The sequence below is a fragment of the Oryx dammah genome, unplaced genomic scaffold (genome assembly GCF_014754425.2).
Source record: "Oryx dammah isolate SB20612 unplaced genomic scaffold, SCBI_Odam_1.1 HiC_scaffold_25, whole genome shotgun sequence".
Lineage (NCBI taxonomy): Eukaryota > Metazoa > Chordata > Mammalia > Artiodactyla > Bovidae > Oryx > Oryx dammah.
The window spans coordinates 103997262-104017448 of NW_024070209.1; the positions used below are offsets into that span (position 1 = coordinate 103997262).

General features: G+C 60.4%; 1 protein-coding gene across 2 annotated transcripts in view; it reads left to right on the plus strand.

The window, feature by feature from the left end:
* The first annotated feature begins 914 nt into the window (after positions 1-914).
* COL5A1 (collagen type V alpha 1 chain) overlaps positions 915-20187 on the plus strand; it is a 137976-nt gene continuing 118703 nt past the window's right edge. For both annotated transcript variants that reach the window (XM_040225636.1, XM_040225637.1), the window contains exon 1: positions 915-1493. In XM_040225636.1, the coding sequence (XP_040081570.1) occupies positions 1367-1493 (127 nt within the window). In that variant the 5' untranslated portion in view covers positions 915-1366. The remainder of the gene's footprint in view (positions 1494-20187) is intronic.

The window sequence follows — 20187 nt, forward strand, 5'->3', positions numbered from 1 at the left end:
CCCCCTGACTCATCTTCCCTCCACTTTAAAAACCAGCACAGTTGCTCTTCTGGGAAGGGGTTTGAGGGAGGCTTCAGCAGACTTTTGAGGGGGCGGGGTGGATATTTCTGGGCTGGGGGAACCAAATGGAAGGGGCTGCCGCCCCCCCCCCCCCCACACCGCAGCCTGGAGGCTCCAGGGAGACCTCTTTGAGGCTTAAAGGTGTGGAGGAAGAGAAGCAGGCCCCACGGTGTTCGGGGCAGCAGGGTCCCCAGCCCTCGTCCTCTGTGGCTGTCACCTCCCAAACACGTGTCTCCTTGGCTTCCCTTTTTGCTGGCAGAGGGATCTCCATGCAGGAGGAGGGGGGGAGGGGTGCTGGCGACCTCCGCCTGATTAATATCCTAGATGTGTGACCTCCAAGCTCCCCCCAGGACTTCTCGGGAGTCCAGACCTCAGCGTGGGCACGGATGCCCAGCCTGCCATACGGGAAGGTGGAGAGCGGGTCGTGGGTCGGGGTGGACGCGCCTGCTACAGTCTTGGGCGCCCCGATCTGGCTGGATTGGAAGTCCAGTCTCCACCCAGAAGAGGAGCTCTCCACTCCAAGTACGTGAAAAAAGTTAGGCGGGGTGAGCTGCAACTTCTTTTAACTCCAAATGCTCGAACTCAGGGCGCCTCCACACTGGTTCCGGGGCTCGGCCAGGTGTGGGCACCCGGGGCGGGAAAAGTGGGGGTCCAGGATCGGCCTCGGGGGCTCCGTCGGCGCGCGCACGCCGGCAGAGCCGGCGCCGTGCCCGCTCGGGTCCCCGCCCGGCCCGGGCCAGCCCCTTCCTCGCCGCCACTCGCCCGCTGGCCCCACCTCCCCGCCCGCGGCGCCCAGTGGGAAGCGGGGGCCGGCCCGGCCGAGCCCAGCGGCCGCTCTGATTTGCTGCGGGCGCCGGGGAGCCCCGGCCTCCGCGGGTGCCTTCCAGGAGCGAGGGCGGGAGGGGAAGGGGGAAAAGTGCTCGGCGCCCGAGGCGAGGTCGCACTCCTCCTTCGTCCCCGCAGCCGGCGCCGGACCGCACTCGAGCGCAGCGCCCAGGGGAGCGAGTCGGGGGCGGCGGCGGCGAGGAGGAGGCCAGAAGGAACCGGAGGGGGCGAGGAGGCCGGGGCCAGCGAGTCGAGCGGGGTCCCGGCGCCCCGCGGACCTAGGTCGAGCCCTCCCGGCCGTGGGCGAGCGCGCCAGCCGACCCTCCCGGGGGCCACGGCCACGAAGAGCACGGGCCGGCGGCCGCTCCCATGACTCCCTAAGGCCGTGCCGGCCCCGCTGAGTCCGCTGCCCGGGCCGTGCCCCGCGCCCCGTGCGTCCCCGCGCGCCTGCCCCGCGCCCCGCACCGCGCGCCCCTCCGGCATGGACGTCCACACCCGCTGGAAAGCGCGCAGCCCGCTCCGCCCGGGCGCCCCGCTGCTGTCCCCGCTGCCGCCGCCGCTGCTGCTGTTGCTGCTGCTGCTGTGGGCGCCGCCTCCGAGCAGCGCAGGTAAGGGCGCGGGGCGCCGGGGCTCTGGGGGCCGGGGGCCACCGGGGCCGGCACGGCTGTCATCCCCGGGCGCCCGGCCTCTTCTGCGCCTGCACGACCTTCCCCGCTTGGCTGTGGAATGCGCGTCCCGAGACTACGAATGCCATTAGCTGGGGGCCCCGGAGAGGGGGGCGCGCCGGCACAGCCCTCCCCCGCGCCAGACGGGTCGACCGCTGGGGCTGTCGGGGGACCCGAGGCTGGGGCTCCGTGTAGGAGGCGCCGGAGGGGCTGTCCACCAGGCAGGCAGACTTTTGTCCCGAAACTTTACCTTCTGTGTCCCACATCGCAGGCGCGCAGCACAACTTCCTTTCCTGAAACCCGGGAAGGGTCGCCCCCTAGAGTCACAGCGGGTCAGTTCTGGCCAGGCCTCCTGGGAATGGGGGGACGCGAGGGTGGAGGGCGGGGGACAGGAATCCCAGAAACGCAGCGCCCCCCCCCCCGACTTCTGGGAAGCAGGTTTTCTAGGCTTTGCCGCCCAAAGACGGGATTCTAGGCGCACGGCGGGGAGATGTTGCCGGGTCTGGGCTGCCGGGGTTTACATGATGCGCGGACGGGACTTCTGCCAGAGGTCTGCCCTTAGAAGGAGCCGTGTCCTGCGGGCGGCGACCAGCCAGCCAGCACCCACAGGGCACCTGCCTGGATGCCTGCCGCCCCCACTGCTTCCCACACACTTTCCTGATGTCGGGGGTGTTCGGTGTTCCAAGCACCACTTCTGCGGTTGCCTATCCCGTGGGGTAGGTCTTCCAACACCTTAGTCCTCAGAGCTCGTGGCCCTCAAAGTCTCCCATCAGCTGATGGGAGATGGACTGAGAGCAGGCTCAGGGAGAGTGCAGGCACAGGGAAGGGTCAGTGGCCCAGGGGACAGCTGGACCAGCCAGGCCCCCCTCCCCCTGAGAAAGCACCACTTCAGAGCCCTCACTCTGCTCTGCTTTGTAATTTGAAGACATACAGGAAGAATCACTTCCACCTTCCATTTACCAATCAAGATACTCTGTCTCCTTTTGCTGCACGTGAGTGCTGGTGGGCCAGACAGGGTGAACAGGGGTCAGGGTATCCAGCTGGTCAGGGGCTGGGGAAGGCGTGGGGAGCTGGCCTGGCTCTGGGGGTCTCAGATCTCAGCCCTGGACTGCCACCCGTGTTTCCTGGATCCTGAGCTCAGCTCACAGGCTTTGGGTTTCTCCTGGGGTCACTGGAGTCGGGGGACAGCAGCGGCCTCCAGGGAGGTGGTGTGGAGCGGGCCGGGGGATGTGGTCAGGGCAGCCGTGTTGGGCATCCATCAGAGACAAAACCACATAACCCTGCCCTTGCTCCTCTGCTGGGCTTTCCCCCACGAGGTCAGGTGGGAATCCTTCAGGGGAGTCCACACCCGCACAGCTGGGGCTGGGGAGCACGCAGAGCATTTGTTTGGAGCGGGCTGTTCGCCATCTCTGCCCCCTGCCTCCTCTTTCCTGTCCTGACTGAGGCGGCCACGGGGTCAGCGCCTGGGCCATGGCTGTGGGCTCAGACATTTGGCTCCTGCCGAACAGACGTTAAGGGCCTGCAAAGAAGCCACCTCTCTGGGTGGGTTTCACAGACCTCCCTTCCCAGGGTGGGACCCCTTTGGAAGGCATCGTCAGTCTGCGGGAGCGGCTGTCCACTGAGATCCAGGGCGGGGGTGGGGGGGTGCAGCTCGTCTCCGCTCCATTTTGAGATTCACCAGATGTTTTCTGAGCTCTCTCCGAACATGGCTCTCTTTCCTACCTTCTTCTTGGCCAAGTGTGTGAAGGCATGAAAAGTCAGATTGCGTTTGGGGCCGTTTAACATTGTAACGGGCAAAGGAGAATAAGTGAAATGAAACATGACCCCAATATTTGGAAATTGAGGTCATCTCCTCGGCACGACATTGGCTGACGCCGGTCACGTGGCTGCTTTTGGCAATTATTTGGTCGGAAGAGTTGTCCAAGTTTTGTGGGACTTGACGGTCACCAAATGGTTAAATTTCCTCTGACTCAATCCAGTTGGCTGGAAAGACAGCCTTTTCCATCTTCTCCTCCCCTCCCCCTCCTCCCCATAAAAGAGCAGTCAGTGGGAGGGGTTCAGAAGGCAAGCTGGTTCCCCAAGCCTCTCTCTCCTCTGATGCAGGTTTCCATGGCCAGACGGGTCACTGCCAGCCGGCAGTGGCCTCGGGCAGGAGTCCCCTCCCTGGGGTGGAAGCACAAAGGCCCTTCTGCCCAGTGCTTCTCTGGGGCTGTTCCCGGGGTGCCGGCCAGAGCCTGCCCCACGACCCCACCCTTCAGATATTTCTGGACTCTCACCAAGGCCACGCCCTTCGCTGAGCACTGCCCGCCTGCCTGCCCTGCCTTCTGGCTGTCTGGCCCTGTCTCCCATCCCTGCCTCCGCCCCGGGTCACAGATAGGGTCGGGTGGCGCAAAGGGGTGTGGGGAACAGACCCCCCCAACAGGAGGAGCCTCCTGCCCCTCACTTAGTAACAGTGAGCCCCTGAGGGTCGAGGATGAGTCAGGCACCCCAAGGCCCCGTTGCTGCGCCCTCACTGGAGCCCCGGGTGTGCCACGAGGAGCAGGGCGGGGCCCCCGGCCCCTGGGAGACCAGCGCACGTGGCGGCATTCGCAACGAAGTCACTGGCCCTTGCCTGGTGTACCGCAGGTCTGTGCCCGCAGCATCGTCCTGGACTCGCACGCTGGCCGGCGGGGCTGTGAGGGCGCTGGTGTTCGGAGAGGCCCGGGGCGGGGGGCTGGGGCCCCAGACTCTGAGGCCGTCTGCTCTCTGTGCCTGGGGAGGCCTGGGGCTCACCGGCGCCGAGGGGGGTCCCGTCTGGCCAGCCGAGTGTTTTGCTGTCTCCCTCCTTTCTCTCCCTCCTCCTCCTTCTGTCTCTTCCTGCCCCCTCCACGCTCTTTACCCCAAGGCCATCGAGGGGCGTCGTGGCCTGCAGGCCTGCAGCCTCCACTCCCCTTTCACCAGGCCCTTCACTTACCCGGGTGAGCTGCTGACTCCGGGAGCCCTTGCCTTGGCTGGGCCTGGCTGTGGGGAAGGCAGAGGTGACGGAGGGCCCACAGGCTCGGGGGAGGCCCACCCGTGGACGCTGGTCATTGCACTGTGCGTTCTCTTGGCGGAGCATCGTTGAAAACAGGGTGGCGGGTCGGCCCCCTTGGGGAGATCCGGGGCGGCTTCCTGGAGGAGGTGATGCTAACTCAATCTTTCCTTTCTTCTTCCCCTTCCTTTTATTGCCCAGGGGCTTCCTTAACAGGTGCCCGCCTCCCCCTCTGGCTGTTGTCTCATCTGTCCTCCTTGCTGGCAAGACCTTCCCAGCCCCACCGCTTTGCTGTTCTCCCGGGGCTGCTCCCCTTGGCTGGAAAGCCCCTCATTAACTTGGTTGGCGGGGCGCCCCCAGGGCTGCCTGCCCCGGGATGCTGTGCCAGCAGGAGTGGCCGCTGTGAGAAGAGGGGCGTCTCAGAAGGGACAGGAGGGCAGCTGGGCCATCCCTATCCCTCTCTGGGCCCCGCACTGAGACCACTTGCGGGGTGCCAGTTGCCCTGGCCTGGGGGTCTTGGGCCCTGGTTGCGGGACAGTCCTTGCCTATCAGGTCACTGAGCCCAGGGCTGTGGGGAGGGTTCCTCTGCCTCTAAGGGGTCGTCTGGGCGGGGTCAGCCCTGTGCCTCAGCTTTCTCCTCTGGGAAACGGGGGGACACGGCTTCCTTGCTCTGAGAGTAGCTGTGTAGATGGATCCGGGTGACCCCTGAAGTGTGGAGTGGGGGGGCACCTTCTCTAATGGCCCAGGGTATTTTGTGGCTACTGTTTGGGGTGGAGATTTTGCGGAAGGAGGAAGCACAGTGTTGACCCTGCTCTCTCTAGCTGTGAGTATCCGGTGAGAGGCTCTGGGCCCGGTGAGACCCCGGGGACTCTGCCGTCCGCAAGTGGCTCAGCCCAGGCCCTCCCGCACCCTCTTCAGCCCCCCATGTGCTCCCGGGGGGGTCCATTTCCCATGTCTGTCACCTCATAGGATGGCAGTGAAGGTCGCCCTAGGCCACATATGTGAGAGGGCTTCACAAGCCCCGCAGGGGGCTGTGCACGTGTGTGTGTGTGTGTGTGTATCTGCGTGCACGTGTGTGTGTATCTGCGTGCACGTGTGTGTGTATCTGCGTGCACGTGTGTGTGTATCTGCGTGCACGTGTGTGTGTGCATCTGTGCGTGCATGTGTGTGTGCGTGCATCTGTGCGTGCACGTGTGTGCATGTGGTGTGTTTGGATGCGTGTGTCTGCGTGTGTGCGATGTGTGTTGGTGAGTGTATACACGTATGCAGGTGTGCGTGCCCGCATCCACACACAGGTCCCTGTGTTCTCACGGTCTGCCCAGGCAGGGCCTGGTGTGTTTGAGGCGCCCACGGCCAGGCCACGTCTCTCCTCCCTGCGCCCCGTCCCTGCTGGGGAGATGGGAGGCGACCGGTGCCACGGAGCCCGCCGGGCAGCCACGAGGCCGCGGGTCCGGCCCAGGACAAGCCGGCCCAGCTGGGTCTGATAATCCGCGGAGTCTTTTTTCTGCTCACAGGAGGGCGATGTTAGATTATAGCTTCTGCTTTTTCCTGTTTATTTCTCCCCTGTAATCGACCCATCTGGCCAGCACTTGGCCAAATATTCCTTAAGCTTTCTGGCCCGGCTCCTGGGGATACGTAGGTCCTGCAGGCAGAGCCCGTTTCGGCCCTTCTTGTGGGCAGAGCTGCCCTGCCACACCCGCGGCGTGGAGGCCTGGTATGCGGGATGCCTTGGGGTGGGCGGCCTGCAGCTGGGTCAGCATCCTGCCCGCCCCCACCAGGTTCCCATCTGTAGGGAAGGGTGATGACTGTGGCTCCTGCAGGATGTTTTTAAAATAAGATTTTATTTGTTTTTGGCTGTGCTGGCCTTCACCGCTGCTCGGGCTGTCTCTAGTTGCGGAGGGCGGGGGCTGGTCTCTAGCGCGTCGCACAGGCTCCTCTTTGCGGTGGCGTCTCTTGGGCACCACGGGCTCTTGGCGCCCGGGCTCAGTAGTTGCGGCCCCCCGGCTCTAGAGCACAGGCTCCGTGGTTGTGGTGTGTGGGCTTCGTTGCTGTGGGGCATGTGGGGTCCTCGCAGGGCAGGGATCGAACCTGTGTTCTTCGCCGCTGAGCCACCGGGGAAACTGGTCCTCAGGATTCCTGACGGGGTCAGCGCGTGATGTATCCCCAGCACCACTGTAACTGTTCTGGCTGCTCTGGGCCCCCGGTGGCAGGGGCAGCGGGTCTGGGGCAAGTTCCCGGCGCTGCTGGTGGGAACGGACCTGCCCACGTCCCATTTCAAGGACTCTGGCTCCTGAGACGTGACCATGGGTGATGGCTGACGGTCTGCCCGGGCATCTGGATGGGGGGCGGGGCCTTGCTAACTTAGACGCTGTCCGTGCATCCCCATGGCCCGAGCAGTTGGAGCAAAGCTGATGGAAGGAGCGGACGGGTGAATGCCCCACTGGGTGCGTGGGGATTCGTGGTGGGGGGGTTGGGGGGGGGTCGCTCTGTCTTATACCTGTCACACTGTGTGAGCCGTCATCCCATCAGCTTCGACTCACTCTGTAATTTTTCTGGCAGATTCTCAACCTACATCATAACCCACAGTCGGAGTAAATGTCTCCACTTTTGGGTGACTCAGGCCTAAGAAATGGAACCATAATCTGATCCAATTTGTCCATGTTTCATTACAGAGCCCCAGGGGCCGATTTCTTGTGACGTCTCTGTACGTGAAATGGGGAGGGCGGGGGGTGGATTCTTTTATTTTCTGTTTCCTAAGCCTGTATTCTTTCAGGGGAAATTCAGTCTTCTGTCCTGTTTTTTCCTGCCAGCACCTTGGCAACAGGGACTTTATTAGCCTCTTTAGTTTTTTAAAAAATAAATGTACGAAATGACATCAAAATGTGTATATGTAACTGGAGTGATTTAACTGTAAAAACTGTTGCATTAAAAGCAAGAGATTAAAAGCAACTGTCTTCCGCTCTGCTTGCGGGGTAACCAGAGGGCGGGGGCGAGGCCTTTTCTGTGTCGGTGCAGAGGGGCCGCAGGAGAGGCCGGTCCTGTGTGGAAAACTCGGGCGGGACAGTGGCTCTGCCTGAAGCGTTTGCAGACCTCAAATGCGAGTCAGACCAGTGCCGGGCACCGGGAGCAGGTGCACAGGTGAGTGGGAGGTGAGCATCTCAGCCCTGCAGGAGCTTCCGGTGCAGTGAGGGAATCAGACCTGCGAACAGGCTGTAGTGTCCAGTGAAGTGCAAAGTGGGAGGCAGTGAAACATCCACCAGCTAGTAAAATGATGCCACCAGCCAATCAGAGGGAGGCACCCGCCAGCCCCTGGGCCACTGGCCAATCAGAGGGCGGTACCTGACAGCCCCTGGGGCTCTGGCCAATCAGAGGGAGGCACCCGCCAGCCTCCGGGCCACTGGCCAATCAGAGGGCGGTACCTGACAGCCCTAAGTCAGCAGACAATCAGGGGAAGTTACCTGCCAATGGGCCACTGGCCAATCAGAGGGTGGTCCCAGACAGCTTGTGGGGCTCTGGCCAATCAGAGGCCAGCTTGCTTTGCCAGGGCCTATGGCTTTTGGAGCCCCACCCTCCTGTGAGTTTGAATGGCGGTGTCCCTCGGAAGGGCTTTCTCCTTTGGTTCAGTGGCAAGGAACCCGCCTGCAACGCAGGAGCCATAGGAAACATGCGTTCAGTCCCTGGGTCGGGAAGGTTCTCTGGAGGAGGGCATGGCAACCCACTCTAGTGTTCTTGTCTGGAGAATCCCATGGACAGAGGAGCCTGGTGGGCTGCAGTTCATGGGGTCGGAAGAGTTGGACACGACTGAAGCAGCTTAGCACGCACACCATTAGCGGCAGGGTCCGTGTGCTTCCGAAGGCGGCCCATGGCCTTCAACTGTGAGCAGCTTCTGCACCTCAGCCTCAACTCTTTCTTCTTTATTTTTGATGCATGACACTAGGATCGCGTGTAGTCTCGTCTCGCTCCTTGTCAAGGTCGTCTTTAGGGTAGCAGAAGCTGTGCGCCGGTAGAACGGGGGCCCTGGCCCACAGCGGGCAGCTAGGGGACCCTGTTATGTGGCAGGTAAGGGGAAAGCTGGTTGGGGACTGGGGCCCGAGCCCTGCCCAAGCAGAGGAGGAAAGATGGGCCTGTCCATCACCAACTCCAGGAGTTTACTCAAACTCGTGTCCTTTGAGTCAGTGATGCCATCCAACCATCTCATCCTCTGTCATCCCTTTCTCCTCCTGCTTTCAATCTTTCCCAGCATCAGGGTCTTTTCAAATGAGTCAGCTCTTCGCATGAGGTGGCCAAAATATTGGAGTTTCAGCTTCAACATCAGTCCTTCCAATGAACACCCAGGACTGACTCCTTTAGGATGGACTGGCTTGCTCTCCTTGCAGTCCAAGGGACTCTCAAGAGTCTTCTCCAACACCACAGTTCAAAAACATCGATTCTTCTGTGCTCTGCTTTCTTTATAGTCCAACTCTCAATGTTATTGAAGTTCATGGTTTAGATCGGAAAGCACAGCTTGGGCAACAGCTACGTGTCAGTGGACCCTGGCACCCTGAGGAGCATCCAGGGGTCCTCTGTGGTGGGCCCGGCGCTCAAGACGGGCTGGGGTGAGGCTGAGGCTCACACCTGGGCAGGGGACGTAGGAGAGCAGCCAGTGTTCAGGACCTCCTCCCTCATCTGAGACAGAGGCCTGCAGGTGTCAGCACAGATGCTGGGGGCATGTCAGGGGGCTCTGCAAGGTGGGAGAGAGGAAGAGACGAGTCCTCCCCGCGTTGCATGCCCCCCCGCTGCTTTCTAGAAGGAGCAGCGATGTTTCGCTTTCTTCCCTGCCAGAGGGTGAGCGCTCCTTTCTAAGAGAAGACTCTTTCATTCTGCAAGAAAGATCAGGGCGCCTGGGAGGTGGGGGAAGTCAGCCTAAGGAGGAAGGGTTTATTGGGGCTTGGCTCTAGGACTGTTGTTGCTATTGTTGTTGTTTTCAGGGACAGATCAAACACAGCGCAACAGACCCTCAGGTCCTCGTGGATTTGATGAGGGTCAGCCCAAGGCCACTCTCACGTGGTCCAGCCCCCTCCCACTCCCCCAGCGCCCTGTCACCCCCGTCAGCACTCGCCCTCCGCTTCCCTCCACCTGTCTGCTCTGAGGCCCATCCCTGATGTCAGGTCTCCTGTGGCTGTTCCTCCGTGTTTACTGCACATCAAGCGTGTGCACTGCCGTCTCAGTAGGGGAGGGACACCAAGAAGGAGCTCAGCCAGGACCAGTGAGAAGGAGGGTGGGCCACTGCCAGCCTCAGGATCTCAGTGCCCTGGTGAGCTGAGAGGGCAGGGCCCTTGCCTCCTGCCTGTCCCCGGGGGTCTGGGCTCAGCTCAGGTGCTGAGGCACCTAGAAATACTTCTCTGAGCCTCAGTGCCCCCATCTGTGAAATGGGTATAAACTAGATACCTGTCCCAGAGGTCTGCTGGGAGGACTAAAGGCTCTGGTCATTTGTGTTGCCATGTGTTAAAGCCCCGACATCTGTATTTGGAACCCCCAGATTGTCCCATTGGAGGGCTGGGCCCCAAACTCAGCTTTGCTGGCATTTTTTTAGAGGGTGGAGTCCTCCAGGTCTGGGGCCCTGGCCCGGGGTTGCCTGGGAACAAGAGAGTCTGGTGAGCAGATCCGGTTTCCTACCAGGAGGGCTTTGATGGGGACCCTGTGAGACCAGAGCTTCAGCCACTGCAGGCCCTGCCTCTGAGATATGGGATCCAAGGCTCTGGGTTGGAGCTGGGGCCTGCCCCTAGAGATCTGGTGGCAATGACCAGCTGAGGGCACTTTGGGAAACACCGGGCATACCGGATGGGAGGTCTGAACCTTCTTCTGACCCCCCTCCCCTCCACTGTGTGGGGCCAGCCTCCATGGCCAGCTCCCAGTCAGTCATTCCTGTGACTTTCAGAAGGAGAGTTAGAGGATGAGGCCGGAAAGCAGTGAAGCTTCAGCGCACGGAGACTGGGACCCTGGCTTTGGAGGCCAAGAGCAGGGTTTGGACTCCCAGCCGTGTGACCTCTAATGCCTTACTTAACCTCCTGGTCCAGCGTGGCTCATCTCCACACCTGAAGATGAAAGGTGGAAGGTGACCTGCGTGTGGACATGGGGCCCTGGTTGGGGTGTCCTGCATCCCACCTTCAGTGCAGGAGAGCAGACGCTAGCATCATGCTGGGGACAGTAACCGCCACTGTTACCTGCGCCACCCACGCAGTCATTACTGTTCCACGTTAGTAACGATTATTCTGTGTCACTGTTGCTTCTTTGTATTGTTATCATGTCTGGCGGAGCAGGGAGGCAGGAACTTGTATAAAGTTTCTATAAGGTGCTGGCAAGTAGGAAAAGAGCAGTCACTTCGGGTTTGGCTTACAGCTGGGCCTCAGAGGAGGCCTAACAGTCAGCGCAAAGGACCCAGCTAGAGCCCGAGGGAGCAAGTCCGCAAGGGGTAGGGGGTGCATTCTGCAGCTATACTTGGGGTGGGGGGCACCATGGAATCTTCCTCCTCATTTAATGTGGGAGCTGTTTCAGGCTTGCTTTTTCACCCCAGGAGTGTGGGGCCCTGATGGTGGGCAGGTCCAGCCCCCAGGAAGGAGTTGGATGTTTTACTGGGAGGGCTCACGGAGTCAGTGGTCTGTCTGGCCTCCTGTCTTCAGGCTTAGAGGACGAGGTGGTCTCCAGGGTCACAGGCTGCTGAGAGCAGAGGGGCAGGGGGACCAGACCCCAGTGTGCGGCCGTCACCCGCTGGTAGGCTCTGCCTGGTGTCCTGAGGCTGGGGGAACCGGGTGGTCTTAGAGCCCCACCATCTGGGGAGGGCGTCTGAGCCTCACAGGATTGTTCTGAGACTCCGGGGCTGGAGGGGAGCTCAGGTCTCCCGTCTCAGGGTCCTCTGTCTAGGGCGGGTGTGATGACCATTGTTTGCCGGTCACCCCCGTCGGGGAACTCACCCCGTGCGGGCAGACAGCACCTGGAGGGAACCTGCTGGAACCCGGCCTCCAGAGCCCCAGGGTTTCAACCTTGATATCCCCAAACCTGGGGCTTCTGAACGTCTTCAAGCTTCCTGTTTGCAGAACCGAAGGAAAGCTGCTGCCAGTGGGAACGCTCTTCTTCCCTTTTCACGCCCCGGTGTCCCCGGCTGGGAGGGCGCCTGTCCTCCCACACCCTGCATCGCCTGCCTCGGGGCCTCTGCATGGACAGGCTCCCACCTCCCCTTCCTGGACAGGGCCTGTCTGATTACGAACAGCTGCCTGGCCGTGAGCAGGATTTGCAAACACTGAGGAGGGCTGTTGTCGAGGGCTGGGCGGCACGGGGTTGGGGGTTTCTGCCTACCCCCCGCCCTCTCTCTACCTTATTCTAAGGGCTTTCATACATTGTTTTATCCTGACGACATCTTTTCTAGGCAAGAGGTAGCCCCATTTTACAGGCAAGGAAACTGAGGCTCCCAGAAGCCCCACAGCTAGTGAGTGGCAGAGCCTTTAAAATAGCATTTGCGTTGTGGAAACTAAGTTTCACCCAGCCTCCTGGGGACAGGGCCTTCAAGAGCAGACATCACTGTGAGGTGGGGTTTCAGCCCCATCTTTTCCCCTGGGGCCTGCATCCTGGCACAGAGGGGTGGGGAGGCTGCTGAAAGCTGGTGGCCACCCCCAATCTTTCCTCCGGGCCCCAGGTTGGAGGTGGGCGCCTGTGCAGAGTCAGGAGGGAGCGGTGCGTGTTCGGCTGCCCTTCCAAAGCCCCCTGAGTCCCAGGCCCCTGCCGATCCTCCTCCCACTGCTCGAGTCAGGTGAAGCTGGGGCAGCTCAGCCTTTAGCTGTGTTTGTGTTTGGGGATGAGCTGTCCTGGCTGAGTCATTTTTTCCATTTTAGCGGGAAGGAAGGAGTGATAGGGGAGGATTGTAGCCAGGTGGGTCCTGCCTGTCTGACATCGGTTCACACACGACCGGAGAGACACCTGGGGCTCGTGCCAGGGAGCCAAACGTTGCCAGCGAGAAGGGTGTGGCGCGCGCCAGGCCCCTCCCACTCTGAGGGCCAAGTGCAGGCCGAGCAGCCCCTCAGATGTTTCCAGAGTAAAGCTGGGGCAGCCGAGCCACCACCTCTTCTGGGTCAGAGAAGCTGGGCCGGGGAAGAATCCACATCTTTAAACTATCAGCATTTCAAAAAAGAAAAATAAAAAACCCTGAGAGGGAAGCAGTGCCCAGGGGCCTGGTTTCTGAGCCCACCCTTTGTCGCAGGTCAGTGGGCTTGCCGAGGGCCAGGCTCAAGAGCTCAGCTCCTGCTTTGCCCTGAGGGTGGGTCTTGAGTCCTAGAGAGTTGTCAGAGTCCTCCAGGAAGTCTGCTCCTTGGGCGGCCCACCTACCCCACTGACCGGGCCAGGCAGATGCCACTGGGAAAAGTTAGGGAGTTGCAGCTCCTTTGAAACCAAGGGAACAGCGCATATCCCACACGTGGTCCCGGGCGTTTCCAGCTGGAGGTCCGGTCGGTGGGCAGCAGTCACGGCGGACAGTGGGTGGATGAAGCCCGAATCTGCTGTCACAGGGTCCAAGCCTCACGTTTCAGGCCCAGGTGGGGGCGCGCTCACCTCGAGGCTGAAGGAGGCATGCAGCCTGGTTCTAGCTGCCAGAAACCCCTGGCATGGCCGGGGGGCTAGGACTGCTGTGGTTCTGAGCTGTGTCCTCCAAAACGTCCTTTTTTCATGTGTGAAATAGAGCTGAGGGTGTCTTCCTCTTAGCTCTGGGTGAGGCTTTAGGAGGTGCAGTTTGGATCTCCACACACACAGGGTCTCTCTGGACCTGTCACTTCCCACCGTGCCTGCAGCGTGCGAGGAGGTGTCAAGGAAGAGCTGTGGGACAGAGCCAGAGGTGCCCCTGGTGAATGTGGAGGGTATTGGCTGACATACTTAGAACCGGCTCTCTGGAACAGGGTGGGCAGGCTTGAGGGGCTCGGAAATGAATCCACCTGCTAGGGCAGGAGATGTAATTCAGTCCCTTGGAAAGAGCCCCTGGAGAAGGAAATGGCAACCCAGTCCCATATCCTTACCTGGAAAATCCCATGGACAGAAGAGTGTGGGGTCGCAAAAGAGTCAGACACGACTTAGCGATTAAACAGCAGAACTTCCTGAAGCCAACAGGGATGAATGATTCTCCGTCCTTTTAAAGGTGTGGGGCCTGAGCTGCTCTGGGAGAGGTTGGGGGCCCCTCACTATCTGGGGGAGGTGGGTATTCTGGCTTGATGCTCCTGCAGAGGCCAGAGGAGAGAAGAGGAGGGGGTCTGCCAGGATCCCTCTGGAGTCTGGTCTGGCGTCGTGGACGAGCAGCCCAGGGGGTGTGCCGGATGGAGTCTGAGGCTCAGGGCTGTGCGGATGGTCCACGCTGAGTTGCTTTCAACTCCAGAGAGCAGTTGGAACTGCCCAGACAGACCTCCCAGGGGATCCCCAAGCCCGTAACCCGTTTGCAGAGGGTGTGTGTGTGTGTGTGTGTGTGCGTGTGCGCGTGTTTGCGTATGTGCACATGCGTGTGCGTGTACATGTGTCCACGCACGTGTGCATGTGTGCACGTGCGTGCGTGCACGTGTGTGCGCATTCATGCGTGCGTGTGCGCGTGTGTGCACTCGAGCGTGCATGCGCGTGTGTGTGCGCGTTCATGCGTGCGTGCGTGTGCACGTGTGTGCACGCGAGTGTGCATGTGCACGTGTGTGTGCACACGCGTCACGTGCACCCTAGCAGGTGTGAGTGGGCATCGTCCCTGGGGTGTCTCCCGCCCCGTGGGCACGGATCCTCTGCTTGCCCACACTCATGATCCCTCACTCCACCCAGCAAGCCCAAGAGGTCCGCCCTGTGAGGGTCAGTCCAGGTGACTCTGCTAAGAAGGGAGACTTGAGGCTCGATCGTGGCCTCCTCCTCCCCGCAGGGCCGCAACCCCTCCGGCGTCTCGCTCCCTCCACCCCCCCAGCTGCCACCCTGCTTCTTATCTACAGTCTCTCCAGATGGATCCTCCCAGACCCTTTCACCCCAGGCTCCTTTCATTGCAGGATCAGTCATCTTACCCTTTAAATCACGTCCAGAAAGTGTCAGCTGTGTTTTGAAAGTCTTTACATTCCACCAGCTTCTGTCTGCCCTGCTTCACTTTCCAGTCCTTACCTTGACTTGCTTCTGTGTTCCGGGACTCCTGGGCAGGTAAGGGATCACTCCTGTGGTTCCCAGGAGGCCTCCTGGTGCCCCCCCATCCCCCCGCCACCCCAGCGAGCACAGATGTTGGCATCGAGCACCCCGCCCTCCCCGGGGTGGCTGCTCTTGCCGAGCTTGGCCTGCCTCTCGGTTTCCACGACCTGCCCTTCTGTGCGGAATGTAAACCGGACCCCCCCACCCCCAAAGCACTGGGCTCCAGGCACGTGCCTTTCCCATAAACTCTGATGCCTGGTCAACAGCCTCTGACGAGGGTTGGTCTGGCCTCTGTCTACTGACTCACGGAAGCGTCGTCTGCTGTGGCGCCTGCGGCAGCGGAAGCGCCCGGGACTCGCTGCCCGCGACTCGCTGCCCGCGCGGAAGGCCCTGCCGCGCGCCGCGCGCCCTCCGCCCCCGGCTCGTCAGCTCCCGCCGCACGTCTCTCTCTGACGACTCGCGGCTCTCTCTCCCGTTGCGGCGCGCGTTCCTCCTTCCGCTCTGACTGCCGGGCAGCGGCGGCGGGTGCTGCCACCTCGCCCGGGCCAGGCGGGCGGGTCCGGGCCACGCTGGCGGCCCCCGCTCCCCAGGGGCGAGGGGCGGGCAAGCCTGGCCGGGGCTTCCGGGGCTCGGGTCTCCCGCCTGAGTCCTTGCGGCCCTGGGCCCCGCGTCCTGCGCCCGGCCTTGCGGAGGGGCCGAGGGCTGCCAGCCTGGGTGGGAGGGAGACGGCTCGCGAGGCGCGCTCGCTCGGCCGGCCCGGAGCCCCGCCGCTGTTAACCCCGCCTGCGCGAGTCCGTAACCCGAAACTCCGCGGCGGCCCGAGGGGACGTCCGCCTCAGGAACGTGTGGCGTGAGGCGGAGACGCTCTAGAAGCTTCCGGAGGGAGCCTGCCCGGTGTCTACCGCGCTGCGGGCGGCGTGCAGGGCTTCGCCGGGGCGGGTGAAGAGACCGCCTTCTCAACGCAGTTGCGCATCTACTGAGCGCCGACTGTCCGCCGCTTCTGTGCTGGGGCCGCCGGGGGCCGCCCCGCGGGAAGCGCTCGCCTGGCCCTGGGGGGCGGTGCGGGGTGGGCGGGGGGCTGACCCAACACAAGCTGGCCCCGAGGCCTTGGAGGATCCTGGAGTCGGGACCTGGCTTCCCCGCCCACGACTGTCCCTTTCCTGGTGCTGCCCGGCTCGCTGTGACACCTCGAGGGAGAATGAGCTGCGCCCTTGGAGTGCGGGACCCTGCGGGTCAGAGGGCAGGTAGAGCCTGCCGGGCGGCCTGGGGGGAGCCGGGGCCCCCGACTGCCCGGCTGGGTCCCTCTCCCTGGGGGTTGTCCCAGCTTCTCTTCCCTCTTTAGTTTTACTTGCATACACCATTTTCCAGTTAAAGATGATACATGTCCATTATAGGCATTTTGGAAAATAAGAAAAAATATAAAGAAGAAAGTAAAAGTCCCCCATAACTCCCAGACCGGAACCCCACTGAGCCTGAGCACAGAGGAAAAGGAACGGAAGGAGGCAGCTCACTGCGCTGATCTGGAAATTCTGGGGCACAGGCAGTCCCAGCCCGGGGCCTTGTCCCCCGCCAGACCCGCTCCCTAAGGGGAAGGCCGCGCCCAGCGCAGCTGGTTCGGGCGTTTTCATTTCGCTTGATCAGGAGGGCGTGCTGTTTACCTCCGTGATCGCCCTGACTTTCCCGAAGAGTCTCCCGGTGTTGGACATCGGGTCTTGTCCCAGATCCCTGATGTTGTCTGTGCGTCAGTGGAGCACGCTGACTTGGGTTTTCCCCAGCTCTTCCCTCCGGGGGCGCTCACCCCTGCCCTCTGGGGCCCACCTCGGGGAGAGGGTGTCCCGGGGGTCTGGGTGAGCAGCAGGACTCCCCTCTGTGTGGGACAAGAGGGGGTGTGTGGCCATTGCTCTGCTGTTTTTAAGGCCTGGCAGCCGCGGAAATTTAGACTTTGATAAAGGTAGCATTCCTGGGAAAGGAAGGCTTAGTCCTTGGACTGGGCTGGGATAAGGAGCAAGCCTCTGGGAAGAACTTGAACCCGACTCGGTCTCACACCAAAAGGCATTCCAGATGGCCCAATGATGTGACCTCGAAAAATGAAAGCATAAAGCTACGAGAAGAAAACACGGGAGACCGAGGCCCATGATCTCAGATGAGAAGGCCTCTCTCAGCAGGACATAAGTCCTAGAAGTTATAAAAAGAGAAGTTGACTCCATAAAAAGCCAACGTCTTCTCTCTGGTCAACTCCCCACCCCCCCTCCAAACAACCCATCACTGTAAGAAAACAACATGAAAATATGCATATCAGAGAAAAAGGATCGATATTCTAATAGTCAAAGAACTCCTACACATCAATAGAAAGGACCAGGAACCAAACCAAACCAAAAAATTAATAGGAATAATGGACACAAGATATGATTACTTCTTGAAAAGAAAATACCGGTAGCTCTCAAGCCTGTGGGGAGGTGTTTGACCTTACTCACAGGAAGGGGATGCAGGTGAAGGCCGGGGAGACCCAGGTTCTCACTCAGCCAGGCGGATGAAGAACGCTTGCCGAGAGCAGGCGCTGCTGGCTCCGGTGAGGGAGCGGGTGCCCACGGACCGTCCTTCTAGGAAAGGCTTTTGCGATCTTTGTGCTGAGTCTCTTCAGTCGTGCCCGACTCTTTGCGGCCCCGTGGACTGTAGCCCACCAGGCTCCTCTGTCCATGGTCCAGGCAAGAATATGGGCGTGGGCTGCCATGCCCTCCTCCAGGGGGTCTTCCCGACCCAGGGATGGAACCACGTCTCATTATCTCTCCTGCATCGGCAGGCGGGCGTCTCACCACTGGGGCCACTTGGGAAGCCCTTTGCAGTATCTGCTGAAATCCTAAAGGGCGTGTGCTATTGGACCTGGTGACTCTGCTTCTCGGAGCGTCTCCTGTGGATTCAGGCGAGCGTGCGTGCAGACACGTCTGTGGCCTGCGTGCTGTCTGCAGGTGACGGCTGGGACAGCCAGACGCCCGTCGGGAGAGCCGCTGGAGCCGTCAGTAAGCCACTGAGCGGCTCCCGGGAAGGTCCCTTAGCAGCTGCAGGAGTGGGGTCTCCGTGTCTTTGTACTTCCTGAAATGGCTCATTCTCCAACATTCGGAAGGAAAGAAAGCTCCTCTTAGAATGAATCCGTCTCTAGTGAGAACCCACAGAAAGCCACACTCGCGTATTCGTAGAGGACAAGGAAGGAGGCACAAACGGGGGGACCCGTGGTTTTCTCTGGAAGGGACGGCTGGGTGCACAGACGTGAGGTTCTCTCTGGCGTCTTTTGAACTGGCTGAATGTGTTGCTCAGACAGGTGGGCTGGTTGGAAGGTGGGCAGGTGTGTAGGGAATAGACACTCGGGATGGAAGCCTGGGCTGGCTGTCCTGGGAGCTGTGTGCCTTCTTGCTGGCGGGCACATGCTTTTGGCTGGAATGACTCTGTCAATTATAAAAGCTGATGGTCCAAAAAAGAAGAAGAAAAGAAACAAGACCTATAGACCAGTGCAGGAGGGAACTGACTAGATTGATCACGTCATTCAGTGACCGTGGCAAGCACGGGAGAGCTGTGGACGTGACCGCTTTTCTGTGGGGCAGCTTCTGTGCTGAGCGCCTGGGTAGCACACAGTGGGTGTGCCCCGTGACCTCCGACCCCATGAGCACCATCCTGGCTCCATGACCACTCGTGACCCTGCATCATGGTCCCGTGCTCCCTCACCTGCCGTCATGAGGCTCGTTCCTTTCCACGGTTCCGAGTCACAGGGTCCTTCCAGTCTCCCGCGCTGGCTTGCCGCCCAGAAAGCCAGCTCAGAGGAGAGACTCAAGGGTCCCACACCTGGAGGACCTCAGGTGTGGAAAATCAGGGAGGGGGCTTTGTGGGGTCACGGGACAATGGAGACTTCTTTCCCTGAGGTCCCTGCTGGGATGAGGACTTTCCCAGCTCCAGTCACTGTATTCCTATCAGACCGCTGCTCTGTCCTGTTGGAGCAGAGCTGGGAGCTGGGGAGGGGGGAGGAGCTGAGACCCCTTTGTCCACCTGTTCATCTGATGGTGTTATGGGTGTGTCAGGCGAATTGGGTTGACCATGACCCCCATGCTGGAAACTAAAGGCTGGACAGGCTCCCTGCCCTCAACTCCCACGTCCTGGTGGGATTCTACAGCCTTAGAGTGGAGAGAAGTCTGTTTGGTTGAGTCGTGTGAAATTGCCATTTTATGGGCCAAAATAATCAGAGGGTCACCTCACTTAGTTCAGTCTCATTCTGTAAGAGTGGGCAGTGAGGAGGACCACCCGTCCAGCAGGGAGGCTGGGGAAGTCCTTCCCAGAGGCCGCAGTGGCTGAGCTGAGGTCTGCATGGTGAAGGGGAGTCACCAGGCGTGGAGGGCAGTCGAACAGGATTCCAAATGCAGGAAACTAAACGTGCAGAGACCTGAACACTGTGTGGTCTCGGGCTCCGAAGGCAGGGTTTAGCTTGGCTAGAGCGTGCTGTGAGTGAGATGGTGGCGGAGGCTGGGGCTTTATCAGAGATGAGACTTTGGGTACCAAAATTCAGTTTAAACTCATGAGGGTCTTTATCCACCATCCATCATCCATCCATCCATCCAATAAGATACACATATCACATTGGACTTCACCTCTGGCCCAGAAGGGAGGCTACCGAGGTGGGGAGACTGTCAAGTAAAGGGATGGTATCTAAAATCTCTGAGAAGTTAATCAACTGAGTCTTTAAGACGATGACCTTCCTTCCTTTGTTCACTCACTCATTCTCCATTTATCCTTTTAACCGTTTACAAAGTCACGTTTCATCCATCCTTCCTTTCTGTCCTCTCTCCATTAATCATCCACCCTTCTATCCCTTCCCATCTGTCGATCCATCCACCCATCCATCCATCCAACCAAACATCCATCCATACCTCCACCCACCCAGCCATCTATGATCTAGTCTTTAAGCCCACACACTGACCCAGCTCGTAATCTGCTTACCCACCCACCACTTCACCCATTCTTCCATCACAGATACGGGCTTCCCCCTCCACCAAGCTGCTTTTCCTGTTTGTGTCAAGGTGTGCATGACCACCCCAGGCTCCCACCTTCTACCCAGGTCTCCTTGAGGGCCAGGAATGGCTGGTTCGCTTCAGCTTCTGCAGTGCCTAGCGTAGTACCTGGCACACTGAAATCTTCCTAGAGTTTGTTGGCCTGGACTGACTGAGAGACGGGATGAATAGTGTTGCAGCAGCAGGAGGCAGGGCAACAGGGAGATGCTGGCCGCTTTTTAGGCTTTTAAGAGAGAAGGGAAGCCTGCGACTCTGGAGTAGCTGGTGATGTGGAGGTCCACTGGGGCTCTTGGCAGAGGTGGGGCATGGAAGCCTGCCAGTTGGCAGGAACATGTATAAGATGAACCCCATCTTGTGAGCCGGGAAGTGGAGAGTCCACATTTCAGGATATTTAGTTATTGATTCAGAGATTCTACTAATT